This window comes from Pagrus pagrus (genome assembly GCF_965226575.1).
Source record: "Pagrus pagrus genome assembly, chromosome: 4".
Taxonomy (NCBI): domain Eukaryota; kingdom Metazoa; phylum Chordata; class Actinopteri; order Spariformes; family Sparidae; genus Pagrus; species Pagrus pagrus.
The window spans coordinates 22044867-22065212 of NC_140188.1; the positions used below are offsets into that span (position 1 = coordinate 22044867).

At 42.7% G+C, this 20346-nt stretch overlaps 2 protein-coding genes across 3 annotated transcripts; one reads left to right on the forward strand and one right to left on the reverse strand.

The window, feature by feature from the left end:
- The first annotated feature begins 3376 nt into the window (after positions 1-3376).
- Positions 3377-10437, forward strand: slc33a1 (solute carrier family 33 member 1). Of its 2 annotated transcripts, none has more exons than XM_084351880.1 (9): positions 3377-3459; positions 4695-5137; positions 5234-5387; positions 5468-5663; positions 5753-5955; positions 6046-6230; positions 6311-6428; positions 7578-7793; positions 7881-10437. In XM_084351880.1, the coding sequence occupies exons 2-9, from the start codon at positions 4737-4739 to the stop codon at positions 8046-8048; spliced, it is 1641 nt and encodes a 546-aa protein (XP_084208006.1). In that variant the 5' UTR covers positions 3377-3459; positions 4695-4736; the 3' UTR covers positions 8049-10437. The 2 variants fall into 2 exon arrangements, with proteins under 2 accessions (XP_084208006.1, XP_084208007.1); XM_084351881.1 differs by having other exon boundaries at positions 3402-3612.
- A 46-nt stretch (positions 10438-10483) lies between these two features.
- rps6kb1b (ribosomal protein S6 kinase b, polypeptide 1b) lies at positions 10484-19508 on the reverse strand. The gene is made up of 15 exons (XM_084351882.1): positions 19313-19508; positions 17772-17815; positions 17552-17672; positions 17339-17407; positions 15862-16009; positions 15631-15688; positions 15270-15370; positions 14566-14656; positions 14364-14454; positions 14157-14264; positions 13991-14053; positions 13558-13635; positions 13210-13317; positions 12593-12705; positions 10484-11863 (listed from the first exon to the last, which is right to left on the reverse strand). The coding sequence occupies exons 1-15, from the start codon at positions 19379-19381 to the stop codon at positions 11608-11610; spliced, it is 1518 nt and encodes a 505-aa protein (XP_084208008.1). The 5' UTR covers positions 19382-19508; the 3' UTR covers positions 10484-11607.
- Positions 19509-20346: the final 838 nt, after the last annotated feature.

Consider the following 20346-nt stretch of genomic DNA (forward strand, 5'->3'; position numbering starts at 1 on the left):
GTTTCACTTTTACCAAAGTAATATTTGAACGGGATGACTTTTGGGTACTTTATCTAACACTGCTGCACATTGTAAAAAAGTCCAATGATGAAGAGGGCTCGGCTGATACACAATCTGTAAATACAATGAATACTACAGAGCGTCGTACCTCAGACTCTGTCAGGCAGCAAGTACGTGAGAAGGGGCCTCTGTACTTTAACACACCTACTCTACTGTATGTTCCACGTGGGCCACTATACATTGAGGACTTTTATTTTTTTCCATGTGTTTTTCCCAAATCACAACATAAGTTGCACATATTTTTAGTTTTTTTAATAATGAAGGTGCAGTCTCAATATTTTCTTGACATAAAAAGTTTAGTACACGCTTCAACCTTGAAATCCCTGAAAGTTAAAGAGGACTGTCACAGCAGAGACTCAGTAAGTTAGATGTCACATTTCACTGTGTGAAAGTCTGATGTTCTTAGTTTAATCAGTAAATGTTTGAAACTTGTTCATCAGTCTGGGAATGGATAGTGAAAAGTAGGTAAAAAATGACCTTTTTCAAAGCTTAATGTGGACCAGTCACACACGATTTATTACATCATTAAGTGCTTCACAGCAATAACTGCTGTAACAAAGCCATCGCTGATGTTAATAGCTCCAGCTGTGCTGAGCCGGTCCATGCAATGACAAATCAAACTGTTTGCTGTGAACACAATTCTCATTTATTTAGTAAAAATAAAGAAACATGACTGCTCTGATGTCAGCAAGGCTTTCAAGGCTAGATGACTCTTTTCTAACATTTATTGAGAGAGGGCTTGACCAGAAACACTGGGAGAGGATAGTCAGACGTGACAATACCAGCACCATCCTGTGGAAAATGTAATGAATAACACTTTGCAAAACAGACAATCATTACCATGATGGCAAGAATGGGAACAAAATACTCATTTCTGATTCTGATTGGCTGGTAGGTGTCCAATAAAACCAGTCAAAGTCTAACCATTGTCCTAAACCAGTGCACAAAGAACATTTATCTACCCATAGCAGCAGTACTTCCTGTTCAGTTCAAACAGACTGAAACATTAGTGTGGCTGGATTAATCCAGTTCCCGTTGACTTTCGGCCCCTGTCAACCCTATGTTTATGGTGTTTAATTTAACGAATATGAACCATGTATATTTTGAAACGAAGCCCCTCCATAGCACAGACAGACAAGGCAAGTGATAATGCAGGCCCCTGTAATAAAATGTATGATTGTGCTTTTACTGGTGACTGTTCAGATACAGATTTGCAAATAATCAGATTACAAAAAAACTAACCGAGACGTAAGTACAGGGTCTTCTGGGGACCAAAGCAGATGCCTACTTTTCCCAGCTGGTAATTCAGCCTTGAGAATAAGTTAAATAAATTAAAAAACGTAAGTTAATTCTTATAAGTTCAATAGTATCCTCTGTTCTGAAATAGAGAAACATTAAGCTTTATTATTTTCCTAAATCGGGACACTTTGTCACTTGCATGGTTACAACTGCAGCTTCACAGTGCTCCTGCTATCACATGCTGATCAACCCAAATATGCCTGTGTGTTGTCACATGCCATCAGTGTGGATAAATGGCTTCACATGCACTTATAAGCAACCACAAGACAGAGCGTGCCGTTATTCATTACCTCTGGATAAAATGTAGTGTAATGTGCGCGTCATGACCCTTTGCCAAGGATCTTGAGAAGGTTTCTGAAGGGTTTTCAAAGATATCTTAGTTAGTTACAAACTAACACCTTCAAGTCACAAGTCACACTGTAGTGCTTCACTACACTATTACTAAAATAATAGCCTATAACACTAGAGCCAAATAGGTATATTTCCAGTATTGATACATATCATTTCTGTGTAAGCAGGTAAAGGGCTTTTGTCACGCCAATCATTTGACAAGGAAGTCGAACTGGTACTTGTAGTCTTTAGCTGGAAATCTCAGGTATCTGATATCATTCCTGTCTTAGTTTGCACAACTCGATCGTTTTATAACGACTCATGATTAAAAAAAACACAAGACGTGATCACAGTCATAGACTTTAAAGGTGCTATACACAGCATTCAGCAACATCTATAGCAATTTCAACAAAACAAATTCACAATGTCTGTAACAACTAGTTAACTAACATGCCTACACCAGCCTGTAAGGTTATGTACCTATCAAGTTACTTGCTCGTTGAGATGAGGAAAAACCAGCTCAGAGTCAGGTTGGAGGCCTTTAGCAGCTTGTAGCACATAACTCACATGCACTAACATGCACGTGTGGCCAGCTACCAAGACAAAGAAGAGAGACGCTTGGATCAGAACACACACAAAGGATGTTTGACTTTATTCTCTGACAGGATGCCATTACTCCACTACACCTTTATAGAGCAAATAGTTGTGTGCTGGTTGAATAATGCTGTAAATCTCATCTGATGAACCTTTCATTGATAGAAGAAGAAGAAGAAGAAGAAGAAGAAGAAGAAGAAGAAGGCATACTTTATTAATGGGGAAATTGGAAAATGTTGTTTTTTTACACACACGCACAACAGGGACCTAGACACATGCATTAATGTATGGAGAAGTGTCAGAGCAAGGGAGCTCCGAGCAATTGGGGATTCGGGGCCTTGCTCAAGGGCACTCCGGCAGTGCCAAGGAGATGATTTAGCACCTCTCCAGCTTCCAGTCCACGCTCCGTAATGTCTGGCCTGAGTGGGTCTTGAGCCAGCTACGCTCCCGTCTCCAAGACAAGGCCCCACTGTCAAGCTACTGCCATCCCAAATAATGAATAAATAATAACAGATAGATAGATAGATAGATAGATAGATAGATAGATCTAGTCCTATTTTCAAGTACCATCATACCATACCAGTGAAAGGATGCAGTGTATCAGTGTATCTGTGAAGTCATGACACTGTTTTAATTGAGCTGGTTAATTGGGCGTTACCTGGAACTGATGTTATTATTGGTGTAATATTTCCAGCCTCTAAGAAAACAGCCTCCATTAATCATGACCCAAAGGATCATCATCACTTGTCACTTATTTATTTGTGTGTGTGTGTGTGTGTGTGTGTGTCACGCGCGTGTGTTTGCATGTGAGGACCATTTTTTAACAGCCCACTGCTGTTGTGTGGACATTTGACTTACTTGTGAGGACATTTTTGCCCAGGTCTGAAATTGTGTGATATGGCCTTAAAAGTGCATTTTCTTTTATGTATTTTCTATGAGTATTAAATTGTTGTATCCCAACAGCAGTTTCTACTTGATATTGTCCGTCTAGTATTTATTACAAGATTATTGCGCTTTCTTCCTGTATGACTGCGCACTTGCACAGAAGCGGAACCCCATTCAATCGCTTTTGACACGTCAGCTGTGGGTGCCGGACACATTTAGACGACGCACACGCCGAGCTTCCTGGTTCTTCAGTGTTGATGTTCGCCGATGTAATCTAATTGAAGTCATACGGTAGTACTTTTCTTGTGTTTCTCACCGTTATTAAGGTGCCACCTGTGTGTAATTGAATGAACATCGAATAAAATCGATTTTCTCGTTGATTGTTTCTGTAATTGAGCCGTTTGTGAGCTGTTGTTTGATTCGGCATGCTGTCATCTTCACCAGGTATGCATGAATCCACCCGCTGCTCGTGCGATTTAACTTTGCCTTTTCACCTCATGCACGTCCTCTGTGTATCTTAATATTAACCCCAATTAATCGACTGAAATGTATTTATTTTTTGTCGTATTGTTAATTTAAGTGTTTATCGTCATTGTGTCTGGGCTGACGGAGCAGTGACAGGTGCTAACTACAGTGGTTCTCAAACTTGGAGGCCATTGAGCCACAGAAGGGGGTCGTGGATGACCAGGGGATATAATATGAAGTGAAACTAAAGTGAATGAATTGGATATATGTAGGGAGAACAAGCAAACAAGAGTTTGTCTGTTCCATCGTGCTGACCTTAATTTCACGTGGACCCTTATTTGTCAGCTGCTTCCCCTGCCATTGTTAATGATTAATAAACATTGTGAGGTCAGAAATGTGAACTTCTTTTGGCTCCTAAAGAAAAAGTTTGAAAACCACTAAGTTAACACATTCATTGATTCATCTGCTCCATAGCTAACCTTAATTGCTTTCTGACTGATGGTGTCAGTGAGCCAAACAGTGACTGGACACATTTGATTAGTAAATCATTTGTTTCACACAATGGACACTCAGTTTGTACAGTTTGAACTACAAAGTTCTCTAAATCCTGGGACTTCTAAAATGAACACAATCCTGGATTTGTTTTGGGCCATTGGATGTCTCACAATCACCTTTCACCCAAATAATGAGTAATTGCCACAGTTTTTGATTTGGCACAAACTAACTGCAGTGTGCATTGCACATATTACACATGTCTGCCACTCATTATTCTAGTCAGTCAGAAACTCACTTGGTCATTTGAAAATTAGTCGATATTTCAGATAGCTCACTGAATGTTTATGTATCAAATATTAGATTGTACTTTATACTTTTATTTGATAGTATCTTTATTCTTGCGCTGAGCCACCTGTTTGTCCGTAACTTTGTTTTAAATTGTTGCCATTATGATGTTGCTTTCCAGAAAACAAAAAAAAACAAAAAAATCTGAACTGAATTCAAGTGATTGAAAATATGAATCTTCAGTTTAGCTGTTTCAATAGTTCTCGCTAATTTTCCTGCAGATTTGCTGAGGGCACAGCAGGTTTGATGCCCACTGCTCCAACATGGAGCACCCAGATGTGATTACACACAAGAACGGGCGGCAGAGGAAGCTGGCTGGTGCCACCATCGCGAGGAACTTGGACAGGGGAGAGACGAGCTCTTCTGAGCCAGAAGTGGAAGAGGAAGCAGAGGGTCTCATCAGAGGGTCAGACTCTGAGGACAGGAGGCACAGAGTCCGGCCTGGGGTCCGAGGAGAGTTGGGGAACATTTTGCTTCTTCTTTTCCTCTATGTGCTGCAGGGGATTCCTCTGGGACTGGCTGGTAGCATACCGCTTATCTTACAGAGTAAGAGCGTCAGCTACAAAGAGCAAGCCTTCTTCAGCTTCGTCTTCTGGCCGTTCAGCCTGAAGCTCCTCTGGGCACCACTGGTGGATGCTCTCTACTTCAGCAAGTTTGGTAGAAGGTAAGAAATACATGTGCACTGTTTATGCTGATGATTCCCTCTGTGTGGATTAGTTTCCTGATCATTTCTAATTCCACCTCTCACCTGATTCTGCAGAAAGTCCTGGCTGGTACCCACACAGTACCTGCTGGGCCTCTTCATGCTCTACCTTTCTACGTCAGTCAATTCAATGCTGCAGGGTGAGGGAGGACCGAAAATTGTAACCCTTACCTCAGTCTTCTTTATGCTGGCCTTCCTGGCAGCCACACAGGTAGATGCTCATTAACACTGACATGAAAACACACTCAGGAAGAGAAGTTCTTCAATGGCTGTATGTTCCCTTCCCCTCAGGACATAGCTGTGGATGGCTGGGCCCTGACTATGTTATCCAGGGAGAATGTGGGCTATGCTTCTACATGCAACTCTGTGGGCCAGACAGCTGGCTACTTCCTAGGGAATGTGCTTTTTCTGGCTCTGGAGTCTGCAGACTTCTGCAACAAATACCTCAGAATAGAGCCCAAGGACACGGGCATCGTCACCTTGTCAGGTATTACAATTCCCTGACAAGAAAAAATATCTTTTTTGTGATGCTTTACAACAGAACCGTAATTTGTGCTTTCTGTACTTCTGCTGCAGACTTCTTGTTCTTTTGGGGAGTGGTGTTCCTGGTTTCCACAACATTGGTGGCCATCATGAAAAGGGAAAACGATCACGGCAGAGGAAAGAGGAGAGTCCAACAGGAGGAGACACAGGGCGTCATGGAAACCTACAAGCTGCTGTTCTCCATCATCAAGATGCCCACAGTCTTCACCTTTTGTTCCCTGCTCCTCACTGCTAAAGTACTTCACCGTGGCTTGATGAATATTTGGTTTACCTCTGAAGTATAACTTGTTTGCACCATGAATTAAAGATGTATCCATGTGTTTCAGATGGGCTTCTCTGCAGCAGATGCAGTGACAGGTCTGAAGCTGGTGGAGGCTGGAGTTCCCAAGGAGCAGCTGGCATTGCTGGCAGTGCCCATGGTGCCTCTACAGATCCTACTACCTGTGATCATCAGTAAATACACAGCAGGGCCCAGACCTCTCGATGTCTTCTACAAGGCTTTCCCTTTCAGGTTGTGACACACACATACAAACACAGAAAACACACATTTCCTCAATGAACTAAAGGCTAATAGTTGTTTTGCGATTGCAGGTTGCTCATAGGACTGGAGTATGCTCTGCTGGTGTGGTGGACCCCCAGTGTGAAACAAGAAGGAGGGTTTCCTGTTTACTATTACGCCATAGTGCTGCTCAGCTACGCATTGCATCAGGTTTGGTTTTTCTGTTACTCTCTTTAATGTCTCCTTCTTCTCATCATTTCTGATTGTCGCCCAGCCATTATCGTAGCTTTTACGGGTGACAGCAACATACAGACAGTGCCAGACTGCTTCTAAGAAAGAGCTGTTGACCCCCTGTGTAGCATGTCAATGTCTGCTCATAGGATGGTTAATGGAAACTGGCTGAAATGCGCTAAAATGAGCTTGAGCACAAAAGGCAATTGGTTGCAAATTGTCCTTTTTAGTCTTGCTTAATGGCTTTAGGGAAAAAAATGCCTCATAAAAAGCAATTGATCTATGTAATTATGTTATCTAGAGCTGAACTGATATAGGTCAGTCAATTTTATCAGCCGATATTGTCCTACCGCAGACATATCGATATCAGCATACTGTATATGTTGTCCGATATATGTCGATAAGTGAACCCTTTTTTTTTTAACAGAACATATTGCAGAGAAAGACGTTTCGGATAATTTATTATTATTAAATTCCCAGTGAAATTTGCTGTTTCGGTGTCACTTTTAGTTTATTGTTAAATCGTAAAATATCCTGCCTCCTTGACACAGTTTGGTGTTTTGATAACCACGTATGAGGGATCAACTCTGAGGGATCTATATATACAACATCATGGGAGATATAATATATATAGAATATCAGCCAATATATTGTTATAATCATTTCTTACCCTCATATTGGTGTGGCATTGGCTCCATAAATCCAGTAATGGTCAGGTTCTAATGTAATCATTATTAACATGCCTGTTAATGAGTGTGTTGTAGAGGATATTTACACATACATGAAGGCCGTCAAGTGTTAACATGATTTGCTTTTTCTCCTCACAACCATGTCTCACTTCCTGTCTTTGCCCCCAGATGTCACTGTTTAACAAGAAAATCTAAAATGCCAGGGACAGGAAAATAATTTTCTTTTTTTTTTTTAATTTATCTTTTAATATGTCATGAAAATCATTGTGACAGAGATGTAGTGCTTTGGCTGAGGAATAATTGATAATAAATATTTTTCAGAACCTTGGATTCTTGTTCATAAAAACAAAAAATGATGAGATCTGAATGAAATCTATAAATGTCACAAGTTCAGGAATGGCTCATCTTCAACAAATGTTCCTCCATGTTGCCAACCCAGGTGGCGTTGTACAGCATGTATGTGGCCTGCATGGCCTTCCATGCCAAAGTGAGCGACCCCCTAATCGGCGGGACCTACATGACGCTGCTGAACACCGTCACTAACCTCGGTGGGAACTGGCCCTCCACTGTGGCTCTGTGGATGGTGGATCCACTCACCTCTAAGGAGTGTCAGGGGGCTGTCGGGCAGAGCTGCGGCTCTCCAGTGGAGGCAGGGGTGAGTAAGCACAGTGCGGGAGAAAGTGGTGCATGCGATTATCTAGACTTGAGTAACTGACAGCCCCTTTTTTGTTCCCATCTCCAGCTGTGCGTTAAGGAGGGCGGCGCTTGTGTGACGACGTTGGACGGCTACTACGTGGAGTCAGTGGTGTGTGTTGTGATTGGTTTAGCCTGGTGGGTGTGGTTAGGGAAGAAAATGAGGCGACTGCAGGAACAGAGCCCCGCTGCATGGAGTTGCAGAGTTAATCAGTGAGGACACTCTGATCATCATCAGCGCCACAGACTTTGTTTCCTTTGCACCTCTGCGTACGCTGCTCCAACAACGACTGAAAGGAGGACATGCTGTGACTCCACTCTCATCCGTCTGGTTTAGTCCCTCTGGTCCTTCTCTAGCTCATACATTCAAAAAAACTCACACTGTCTCACATTGAAGTACATTAATGTGATGAAGGACACCGTTGTCTCTCCGGATGTAAAAATCCTTCTCATCGTTTCTCGTGCTAACTGTAACAGTTTCCTCAAAACTGAAACTACCGGTCAGACTAGCTAAAACCTTTTGTAGATGTTTCTTTTTTTTTTCTGAATCTATATTCTGCTGCTTGAAACAGTCAAACCAAACCAGAGCTGAGTCAAAGAGTATGTTCAAGTAACTTCCTGGGTTTGTTTTAACCTGCTTGGATCCAGATTGTTGAGTTTACTGTATGTGAGAATTACAAGTGAGCTGTACAGCTTAGTGAACGCAGCACTTCAGACCTTCCTGGCCAGTCACCATTTAATGCATATTAAAAGGATACTTAAGGGAAAAGACAGGCAAAACAGACGAAGCTGTTAATTCAAGTGAGTTAAACCCAGAGTGAAGAATATCTTTCAATACCATTATCATTCATTGTTTGACTCAAATCTGAACCAATGTTTTTTAATGATTATTTAAATATATATTTCATCTGAAGTAATTTGTGCCTTGTTTATTTTTTTTTTAGTTCTTGTTTAACAATTCAAAACCAACCTTTGTTAGAGCTGTAGTAAAATAATCAAGGCAGGGAACATGACAGTGACTTGAAGATGAAGTTGTTAAATTGATGAATACTCATAGTAACATGTCTGATTTCTTTACTTCTGTTACTTCTGTTGTACGCATTCCTTATGACGACTTTAATTTTGTACGGTGGCTTTGAATGTTTTGGGGTTTTTTTGGAGCAGTCTTTCATTTTCCAAACTTTTCCTTAAACCTGATCAGTTTCAACCATTAAAGCACCAACTCAAATCTTTAACAGCAATATTAGACCGTGCAGCTTTTAACTGTTGGACATATTTGTTATTAATAGCGCCTGGTTGGTTCAAGTTCAAAGAAGAATATCTCAAATATTTCTATATATACATATATGCTTATTTCTTTTTTATCAGCCAGGCCCTCGTGTATCTTGCAGCATTTTCCAGTTTTATAGATGCATCATTATTGAGACACAGTGTATGTGAAAGACCAATATACTGTATATTAATAATCACTGCAATAATTTAATACAGGAGTCCTGATGTAGTCAAGTTTTGCGGTGTAAATCACAGTTCCTTTTGGCAGATGGACATCAACACCAGCCTGAAAACAAACACTTAATTTCTTGCCCCCAAAACAGTTCAGGTCTCAGACCAGCAGCCTTGTTCAGAAACTTGACAGGCAACACCTCGTTTATGTATTGCATATTGTACATAGAACTGAATGTTACAGTATTTTCTCTAAAGCCAGCACTGAAAGTCCCACTGCTCTGTCAAATGTAAAGGTTGAAGCACACAATCAGGGTTCAAGGATAGAGACTCATTTTTAACTCAATTTGCATCATTTGTGATTTCTTCTGCTTTGTGAACTCGATGTAAAAGGTCAAACAGTTTATGGATTACTATTACATGGCCGATGATTTTGGCCAGCGATCCCTCTGAAATGCTCAGAAGCACTGTATACACTACCTTTAACTCACAAGTTCTGTCAGCATGTCACTGCAATGTGAGGATACTCCATCCTGAGAGCCTTTTTGTCTTAACAGGGTACCGTTTGTTGTTTTGAGTTTGTTTGACATTCAGCTCGGATTCCAAAAAAGTGCAGACGCTGTGTGAAACGTATAAAACCGAATGCAAAGATTTGCAAATCTTTCTTCAGAATATAGTCAATTGAATGCAGTACAACGACCAAATGTTCAACAGACTTGTGAGAGCCGCAGTGTCACACTTTTTTGAAATCAGGGTTTTAATATTAGTTTGTGTTCATTTCTGCAATATATGCATTATCTTTTATATTTTAAACTGTGGTTAGTTATTTTAGTCTAACTGGCTTTTAGGTGGTGAACTGTGAGAAATTTAATTTGTCTCACAATGTGACCTCATATCCCTGTTTTTTTAAATTAAAATCAGTGATTTTGTTTTTTTTAATTTGCACAGCTTTTGTGTACAATGAGTCCAAATCCCCAATCATACACGGGACAAAGAAAGCACAGGATGACGGTATAATCTGAAGGTTCAATCTGCTAGCAGCAGCAGCAGCATCTATAATGTTCTGATGATGAACGTGACGAACTTTGACATTCATACGATGAAACGTTGATGAGATTTGAAACGAATCTTATGTAATTAAAAGAAACAAGCATACTCGTGAAGTCTTGAATCGTCTTCCCTGAAACACAAAAGACACGACGCACTCTGTGTTTTTAACATTTTATTATAATTTTCCTTGCTTTTCAGGATTTCTAAAATTCCCCTCCTAAACAAGTGAACGCTGATGCAACAGAGTGTAAATGTTGCCCCATGTGTATTTGGAGCTTTAAACCCCCACAGCTGCAGACTGTCCAGATCAACTGGTGCCACAGTCTCCAGTATGAAGTTAGACGGGCTCTGACTTCCTGTCACCGCTGAGGCCCGCAGTCTCTTGGAGAGGCCAGAGTGGGGTCACAACAAAGCAGCACCGAGGATCAGTTTGATGGTTTGGGGGAGTGATGGTGATCAAGCTGAATTATGTCGGGTGGTGACGCGTCAACTAATCCAGTGATACATCCCGTGGTGTAGTACGCCTGAAGAGCAGATAATTGAAGTATGGTTCCCACATCAAATAAGCCATTCCACAAGTCATCCACAACACCAACGCCCAAAGAATATAAAAAGTCAACGTGTTTTTTTTCTTGTTTAATTTAGGCTGTCTGATTCATCATTGATGTATAGCAGTTAATGCATCCATTCTGTAAAACATTGTTAAGACATAAAGCTATATTCATCAACACCAGAACCTCTGCTTGTCCGCGGCTCACAATGATTTCTTTGATCTTTTTCAATAATAAACCAAATTCATGTAATTTCATTCAGAGCCAGGAAGCATTTTTGTCTAAGAAGAACCGTCAGAATCTCCCGGTGGAAGCAACTCCCTCGCTGGCGTTCATTCAAACAGCACAAAGCACTTTGGACGTCATCTTGTACTGAAGACCGACTGCATTTTAAATCGCTTGCATACTGTGTTTACACCGCCTTTGATTTCCCGCTTTCTCCTCAAAAGATTTCCAGTCCAGTTCATAAAGTGAGGATCAGAAGACGAAAGGTCATGAGACCTGAGGTGTCGGAGGAGAAGTGGTGAGACGGTGATGTCGTCGGTAGCACTTGCTGGAGTCCCAGACCCGCGCACAAACTCCAGGCTGTGACAGTATATGTAGTGTGCGGATGTGCAATTTTGGATTTTAATTGTCTCTAACATCCATATCTTTTTGCTTTGTTTCTTAAAAAATATCAACAAAAAGAAAAAAAGAGTCAAGAAATAAACTCTCCTAAAGAGGCGCGGCGGGTCATAGGTTCATACGTAGATGCTCGGGTCGCTTGGCCGCCACAGGATAGGCCTGCTGCTTCATCTGACCCAGGTTGACGCCGGTAGGCTGACGGATGGGGAGAGGGGCCGAGGCCTCGGAGCTCGTTGTGACATCCATCTGCTCTGGTGTGGACAGCTCCATGGCCTGGTCCTGAGGTGACTGGAGGACGCTTGGTCCTCCGCCGGGGAGGAGGGGGCTCCGGGCCCAGCAGTCGCCCGCTGAGAACTTGACTGGGCTGAAAAAGACAGGAAGAGAGGAGGCGTTCGGAAGATTTATTATTTATTTTCATGTGTATTTTTGCTATATTCTTGTCTATTTTAACAGTCATTCAGCCACCATGACCAGAGATGTGTGAACATTTTGGAAAACAGACTTAGAGCTGCAATGATTAATGGATTTATTGTCAACTAATAAACTAATCAGCAACTTTTTTGTTAATCAATTAATTGGTTTGAGTACTTAAAAAAAAAAGGTAAAAATTCTCTGATTCCAGCTTCTTAAATGTGAACATTTTCTGGTTTCTTCACTCCTCTCTGACAGTAAACTGAATACCGTCGGGTTCTGGATAAAACAAGACATTTAAGGTCATCTTGAGCTTTTCTGACTTTTCTGGCTGAACAACTAATCGATTAATCAAGAAAATGATCGATTCTCATTCTGTGCAGCCTTACTGGGTTTTATCTATCGGTCTCTATGATAAAGAAAGCCAAAGTTTAATCTTATTATTGATCTGACAACACGTACAATGATATCTTTATAATGTGGATTTAATACACCAGAAGCTGCTGTTATTAAACATGTAGTTTGGAGGGAAACTTTACAATCTTTAATTCAAAAATATAAAACAAGATTTGGCTGCTCAATGAGGAATATCAGGAATTAGACAAGGCCTCACTGTGGAAATATGGGTAGTAGAACGTAATTAGACGTGTTTGTCTCTATGTGCCCGCTGCAGATGACGTACCTGAGAGGTGTTCTCGGGCTGCCCATGATCCGTCGAGGGGAGCGGATTTTTGGCTCAAATGAGAACCTTTCTTTGATGTTTTCCAGGACTGATGGAGCAACGTATGTGAATCCCTACAAGAACAAAGACATCAGAGACAAAACAGAGGCACGGTTGGTGCACAGACACAGATGAGAGGCAGGTTGGTGGGAAGAGCAAGAACGAGGAAGAAATGATTGATTGACTGCGGTCAGAAGCAGCGGCACGGATCCAGATCCAACAGAGCTCCACCTGACTGATGTGGTTTCTAGTTATTTGTGCTGCACTGTGATGCACTATGAGCACAACAGGGTTGTCTTTTAAATACACAAAGTGCAAATACACTGACATTTTCAAATTTTCGTAACATTTTTCCTTATTCAAAAGACTGTTGAACCACCTTTGACTTATTTGTTGTATCTTTTAAAGAAAATCAACTTTGTCTACCATTGAAGAAATGATGAGTATGTAAACTCAAAACAATGTCTTGAGAGTTTTTGGGCGTTTCCTTCACATACTAAACATGGTTCCATATTCCAAATAGTTTCCAAACTCAACAAAACAAACAAACGATGAGGAATTGTAGCCTGAGAGGTTACCAGGAAGGCTTGATTGGCACTCTCGCTGAGGGTTGAGTCATCGGGGCTGTCGACTGGTGTCTGACTGGTGAACTTCGAGTCAAACTGACTCACGTCTTCGGCTGATTGCTGCAGAGATAGACGAGAGGGCAAACACAGGTGAGGAGGAGCGGCAACGTGAGAAGATGTGTCGACTAACAACACTGTCTGAAACACGAGACGACCTAAGTTCAATCCCACAAGCGTGCTCAGTTGGTTCAACCCGATCTTGTGAATTGACAGTGAACCGTTTTAAACATTTAACAATTTTCTCTAAATCACATAGTATCAAATGTAGGCTTCCCTGTGGTCTGCTCCTCCGATACTCACCAGGAAAGGTTTGAAGGGAGGCTCCACTTTCCGAGCCAGCAAATCCTCCCAGTTGATGTGTCGAAAGAAGGGATGAGCCTAGAAAATATCAGAGCGTTGCTATAAACGACAGAGGGCCACAAAACATCGCTTCTCAGTCTGGAAAGATTTAAACAAATTGCCAGTCATGCAGCCACGGATTTTTCCAGTGTAAAATAGAGGGCTTTTAGGCCAAGGCCTCTGCATATTAGATGTCTTCTTGAACCAAAGCCAGGCCAATTATAGTCTCTGTAACTATGTATGATCTGCAGCAGTGCAGGCAGAGTATATGTTCTGAAGCAATCTACATAAGTTACCCATACTCCTTAGGGCATGTTCATTTCTGCATTTGATATAAAAGCAGTATATTGCTGTTTAGGGGTCAGCAGTAGAGCCGGCGTGTCTGTATTCTCACCTGCACCTCCGTGGCGTCTCCTGCGCCCGCTCCCAGTCGTGATGAGGCGTTTCTCTTCAGCAGCTGCACAACCATCAGTCACATGTTAGAAGAATGCTTGCACAACAATTTCATGCTTGTTTTGGATAAACACAAGTAGTGTGAACTTTACACAAACAGCATGTACCCGTTTCAGGAGATCTCTAGCTTCTTGTGTGAGGTAGGGCGGCAGGCTGAGCTTACACTTCAGGATCTTGTCAATCGTCTTTTTCCGGTTCTCACCGGTGAACGGCGGCTAGAAAGAGGGGAGGAAGGGGTTACTCAAACGTTTCCAATTACGATTCGTATTTCATGACGGCGCTTTGATGAGAGTGAAGCAGAAATCTTAACTGACCGCTCCTGTGAGCATGTCGTACATCAGAGCGCCCAGACTCCACCAGTCTACGGCTCTGTTGTGTCCGCTTCTCATCAAGATCTCTGGGGCCCTGCAACGACATCAGGGCGCATTTTTCACTAATTAACTCAAGTTAATGAGCAAGCATGTGAGGAGAAGGAGAGCGAGCGCACGAGAAGGGAAATGAGAGAGCTCGACTTACATGTATTCGATGGTGCCGCAGAACGTGTGGGTGACCGTGCCGTCGTGGATCGACTCTTTGCAAAGACCGAAGTCTGTCAACTTTACATGGCCTGGAAGGAAGTCACACATATTCACATGCAGTTATTTACAATCCTCATCATACGTTTGCATTTAAACTTTATTTACTTATATACTGTTGTTTATAATGTAATTATTTGTGGGACCTAAACGCACCTAATTCAACACTTCTAACATTAGCCAGGTTTGCATCCACATGCAGCGCAATTTTTTACTGAATTTGCAGAAATCTGGTAAAAGAAAATCCAAAATAACGTGCGTTTCCATCCACTACTATTAGACAAATATGATAAATTGAGCACCTTGAGATAAACAGTTCAAGTAGCACTAATACTCCACTCAGATGCCATTAAACTGGGGCTGCGCAATGAAATGAAATATAATGGAAATCGCGATATGGATTTGTGTCAAATCTAAATGGCATGAAGCCGCAATTATTTGATAAAGGTAAAAAGACGGCAGCATAATGAAGAACTGTAGCGCTGCACAGTTTAACTGGCCGATGCATCTTGAGCACCAGTCAAAGCTCAAACAGCAGAAAACAACGTGGAGTGACGGAAACATGACATTTTGTCTGATTTCAAAACACTTATGGTTACTTAAAAATAATAATTGTCATCTATACACACACACACGCACACACACCTTGGCTGTTGAGCATGATGTTCTCAGGCTTTAGGTCTCTGTAGATGATACCCTTCTGGTGCAGGTGGCCCAGAGCCATGGAGATCTCTGCCAGGTAGAAACTAGAGAGAAAAACAAAGAAAACCTCTCACTTAATACAACAAACAACTTCAGGTAATCCTAAATAAGGATCCAGCAGTCTGTTATACGTGTGGTATTAATATACAATATGTCTGTACCAGCTTAATCCACAGTTGATTTTACTGGTGAGCTTTGACTTGTCATAAACATGAAGCATATTCCCTGCAGTTAACAGAACTAAACTATGTTTGGGTTAATCACAACAGACAGTCTGCCAACATGTCTGCGTATCAGTGCTCACCAGGCTGTGTCTTCCATGAAGATGCCCTCCCTCTCCAGCTGCATGAACAGTTCTCCTCCTGCACAGGTGAACACATGTTTACGCCGTTAACATGGGTGACACACATAAACAACACTACCGTCTCCAAAGGTTTATACATGATTGAACATAAAAGCATTTCAACACTGACATTGCATGCGTTCACACTCCTGCACAATGTGCGTTTGTGTGTGTGCATCATCTTGTACTGACCACTCAGGTACTCCAGGATGAGATACAGCTTCCCTCCTGTCTGGAAGGCGTAGATGAGATCCACAATGAAGGGATGCTTCACCTCTTCCAGGATGTTCCTCTCTGCCTTGGTGTGGGCCGTGTCCTTGGCGTTGCGTACAATCATAGCCTGGTGGCCCCCGCCCCGAACAAGCACATCAACATTAGTCAACGTCCAGCGCTGCTGAGACTAGTGAAAACTGTGAAATTAACCAAACATCTGACTACATGTCACAGCCTTACGAGCTGCTAATAGAGAGAAGTATTCCACTATATAACAGCTGACTGTGCTTTAAAATACACGGTATATATTTGGATTACAGTTCTCCAGAGTATAATGATGTCAGTAGCACAATTGTGCACAGTCAGTCCCTTCTGTTCCTCTCCACACTCTTCCTCTGCTCTCTGCTGCTCCTGCTCCTGTTTATGTTTGCTAACCACTTCTGTCAGAGAGCTAAAGAGCCGCCTGTCAGCGGCAACAGTGTTGCCTCAGCTTTGTGTGTGAGAACTGCGACAACAGATGGAGCTCAAGCAGGCGGATCGAGGCTGTGACGAGCCCTCCGATTACCCGCCTGCTGACCGTGAAGTCGTTCTTGACCCTCTCTATTTGTTCAGATGAAGGATTTGAACTTGCTTGCTTTTGTTCACTTTACTAGACAACAGACTCAAAATTAACTAATTGTCGTCCATACGGCAGAGCTAGCCTGGCTGCTGGCCAATACTTCAGTTGTATAATCTGGCCCTGTGTTTCTCAAGCATCTCAGAATCAATGTAGTTATTGATGAGTGTTCTCTCTCACACACGCGTGCACACACACACACACTTAATAATGACTTCCTGCAGTTTTTAAATGTTCTCTCTTATCACTGTCCACCTGCTGGGAACTCCTAACAGGTGGGACCAGTTCTGCAGCTCTCTGGAAATTACATGACTGACGTCCTCGGGTCAGATAGCTGATAGGACTGCATATGCGTCACTCTGAGAATTTTGGGCAAGTCAGGACTTATTTTGCACTCTGAGATGCTTCACTAACACGGCCCCGGGCCTACAGGACTTTATCAAAGCTGTGCTGCACATAAACGCTCGCCCCTTTTCAGCTTAACAACCATAACGACCGGCTGAAATCTGGCATGTCTTCAGCGGGTCACTGGGGTCATTTTAGCCGTTTGAGCAGAAGCAGCGTGAGCATCAAGCAGAGTCTAACGGGCTGAGGCAGAGAGTTTTAGGTGCCAATGCTGCAGCAGCGGAGATGGCAATCTACCAACTAGCAGTGAAATCTTACCCCACCGCCGGCTTCAAGGACAGCCAATATTTGCAGACAGAGGCACAATAATGTTTATTTGTAATAACAAGCGTGCAATCATTACGTTCACAGGACACAGACTGAGAGCAGCTGCACGTCACTCTAAGTGAAGTGATTTAAGCAGGATTGTGTTTCAGTATTAAATATAAAATGTACCTTTTTTAAAACTTTCATGGCAAATATTTTGCCCGCGGCTGCGCCAACGACTTTTTTGACTTGGAAAACCTGCGCGGAAGAGAAAAGAAGAAAATATTTAAAATAATCACATCAACAGTTGAAAGAATCAGAGTCAATATAATGCAGAGCTTCACATTATAGAGGGAATATGATCCGCAGGGTTAAGTGCCCATTCTCGTGAACCACAGGTACCTTTCCATAGCCGCCTTTCCCCAGGACTCGCAGCAGCTCGAAGCACTCCGGTCTGATGTTCTCCGTCCCCTGGTTGACGTTGTCCTCTGATATCTCAATCTTCTCACAGTCGTCCATGTTGCTGCAGAGACAACATTTAATACATATTGTTTCATCGATTCAATTGCAAAAAGTGGTACATGAACACGCACGCGCACAGGCGGACATGTTGAATACTTACAACTCAAATCCACTGCACTGGTCCATGATATCATTGAGCTGAACCTGGAAAGAGAAGAAGAAAATCACAAGTTAATAAGCTTTTTTTTCTAACAATGAACTGGAGAAGAACTTGCTTCAGAACGTCCACATGACATCAGAGATTATAGTTTTATTTATTGACTTTTAATTTCTACTTTAACCTTATGAGAAAATTTCTGCATTTCCCTTTCTTTATTGTGTTTTAAACTTTAAGTGCATTAAGTAAGTTGATGTAAAGCACGACACTTTACATCCTATACAAATAAATTACTATAAGCACGATGATGGCGGCAATTAAATATAGAATCAAGCTTATTCAAATCTAAATAATAAATAAAAGTACTTTCGATGACATCATATAACAACTGAGATTATAACTGCTTACATTTAGATCAGCAACCAGTAACTGTTTAGTGATGAACAGGAAATTAATTAGCAGCTATTTAAATATTCAGTTATCATTTTAGTTATCTTTTAAGCAAAAATGCAAAACATTTTCTTGTTCCAGCTTCTCATGATTGAGGATTTGCTGCTTTACTCTGTACTGAGATCACTGTCAACAGACTATTACTGTGTTGTCTGAAACAAAACAAGTCATTTGAAGGCATCATCTCTGATCCAGGAAACTGTGAAGGGCATTTTCTTTTGCTTTATTCTCTCATTTCATAGACCAAACAACTAATCACTTCACAGAGACACTGTCAGATGAACCGATAATGAAAACAACCTTTAGTTGTATCTTAACTTTACATGATATCCTACTGTACAATAAGTTTAGCCAACAAATGTGTGTTCACAGAAGCTGTGATGTGATACCCTGAAAACAAGAGCTGCAGTGATGAAAGTGTTGCCCAATCTATGAACATCAACATGAGGCAAGACATTTAGCAAGACTTGTTTATCTTAATGAAATATATGTATGTGCACATAATTACTGTACTTTGTACTGTATGTGCTCTTCAGTCACTGCACTACTCCTTCAACAGCAGGTGATCATGTTTTGGTGTGATAAGAGACTCTGACACGTGCATTAAGCAGTATTTACACATTATCTGAGTGGTTATTACTAAATGCAAATGGTGTTGTGCTGTTGTATTTTAGACTCGATGGGATCCGACACTCTGTAACAGGCTTGCCAAAATAAACTGTTGCACACCGAGCCACATTTATCACTGCAGCACCTTTGGCCAAGTAAGGCTCTGCTTGCTCAACTCCAACATGACAGCGGTGGTTTTTCAACGTGACAGCGCCAACGACGCATGCATTTCATCTCTAGCTATCGCTACTGGTAATATAAAGACAGAAGAGGTGACAGCTCTGTCATGATCGCTGTCAAGCTAACGGTGGCGAGCTAGCATTAGCCTGTGCTAGCCGTGTTTGACAAGGCCCCGGGAGCCCCGGCTGCAGGAGCAGGCCTGCGGTGGCTGGCAGGCTACCAGGCTAACAGCTAGCTGCTGTGCATCAAGAGTTTCTGCTGTCACAACTCTCGCAGTTACGTTTCAACATCTCCCATTAAAGTACCTCCTCGTTCTCATCGTCGGAGACATTTTCCTCCGGCTGGTCCAAATCAATGTCAAACACTGCAGCCATGGCAGCGCTTCGCTTGGATCGCTCTGTCACAGGACGCAAGAATAGCAGGCGTCCCCCACCTCATGGACAAACACACACCGCCGCCATAACCGGCTACTACACTGAGCATGCGCACTGCAACGCTCAACAAAAGGGGCGGTAACCAGAAAAAAAAGATGGAGTGGCAGCCTGTAGAGGAGGGGGGACGGGAGGAAAGATGGAGCGGCAGCCTGTAGAGGAGGGAGGACGGGAGGAAAGATGGAGCAGCAGCCTGTAGAGGAGGGAGGACAGGAGAAAAGTTGGAGCAGAGGAGGGGGGACAGGAGAAAAGATGGAGCAGAGGAGGGGGGGCAGGAGAAAAGATGGAGCAGCAGCCTGTAGAGGAGGGGGGACGGGAGGAAAGATGGAGCGGCAGCCTGTAGAGGAGGGAGGACAGGAGAAAAGTTGGAGCAGAGGAGGGGGGACAGGAGAAAAGATGGAGCAGCAGCCTGTAGAGGAGAGGGGACGGGAGAAAAGATGGAGCAGCAGCCTGTAGAGGAGGGGGGACGGGAGGAAAGATGGAGCAGCAGCCTGTAGAGGAGGGGGGACGGGAGGAAAGATGGAGCAGCAGCCTGTAGAGGAGGGAGGACAGGAGAAAAGTTGGAGCAGAGGAGGGGGGACAGGAGAAAAGATGGAGCAGCAGCCTGTAGAGGAGGGAGGACAGGAGAAAAGATGGAGCAGAGGAGGGGGGGCAGGAGAAAAGATGGAGCAGCAGCCTGTAGAGGAGGGGGGACAGGAGAAAAGATGGAGCAGCAGCCTGTAGAGGAGAGGGGACAGGAGAAAAGATGGAGCAGAGGAGGGGGGCAGGAGAAAAGATGGAGCAGCAGCCTGTAGAGGAGGGGAGACAGGAGAAAAGATGGAGCAGAGGAGGGGGGCAGGAGAAAAGATGGAGCAGAGGAGGGGGGACAGGAGAAAAGATGGAGCAGCAGCCTGTAGAGGAGGGGAGAC

What these genes read in the sequence shown, in the direction of transcription:
- slc33a1 (XM_084351880.1), top strand. Translation starts at nt 4,737, where the DNA reads ATGGAGCACCCAGATGTGATTACACACAAGAACGGGCGGCAGAGGAAG. An exon ending in TTCAGCAAGTTTGGTAGAAG is followed by an intron (nt 5,138 to 5,233) that starts GTAAGAAATACA and finishes CTGATTCTGCAG; the next exon opens with AAAGTCCTGGCTGGTACCCA. An exon ending in GGGCATCGTCACCTTGTCAG is followed by an intron (nt 5,664 to 5,752) that starts GTATTACAATTC and finishes CTTCTGCTGCAG; the next exon opens with ACTTCTTGTTCTTTTGGGGA.
- rps6kb1b (XM_084351882.1), bottom strand. Translation starts at nt 19,381, where the DNA reads ATGGCTGCAGTGTTTGACATTGATTTGGACCAGCCGGAGGAAAATGTC. An exon ending in CAGTGCAGTGGATTTGAGTT is followed by an intron (nt 17,673 to 17,771) that starts GTAAGTATTCAA and finishes TTGTCTCTGCAG; the next exon opens with CAACATGGACGACTGTGAGA. An exon ending in TGCGGCACCATCGAATACAT is followed by an intron (nt 14,455 to 14,565) that starts GTAAGTCGAGCT and finishes ATGTCGTTGCAG; the next exon opens with GGCCCCAGAGATCTTGATGA.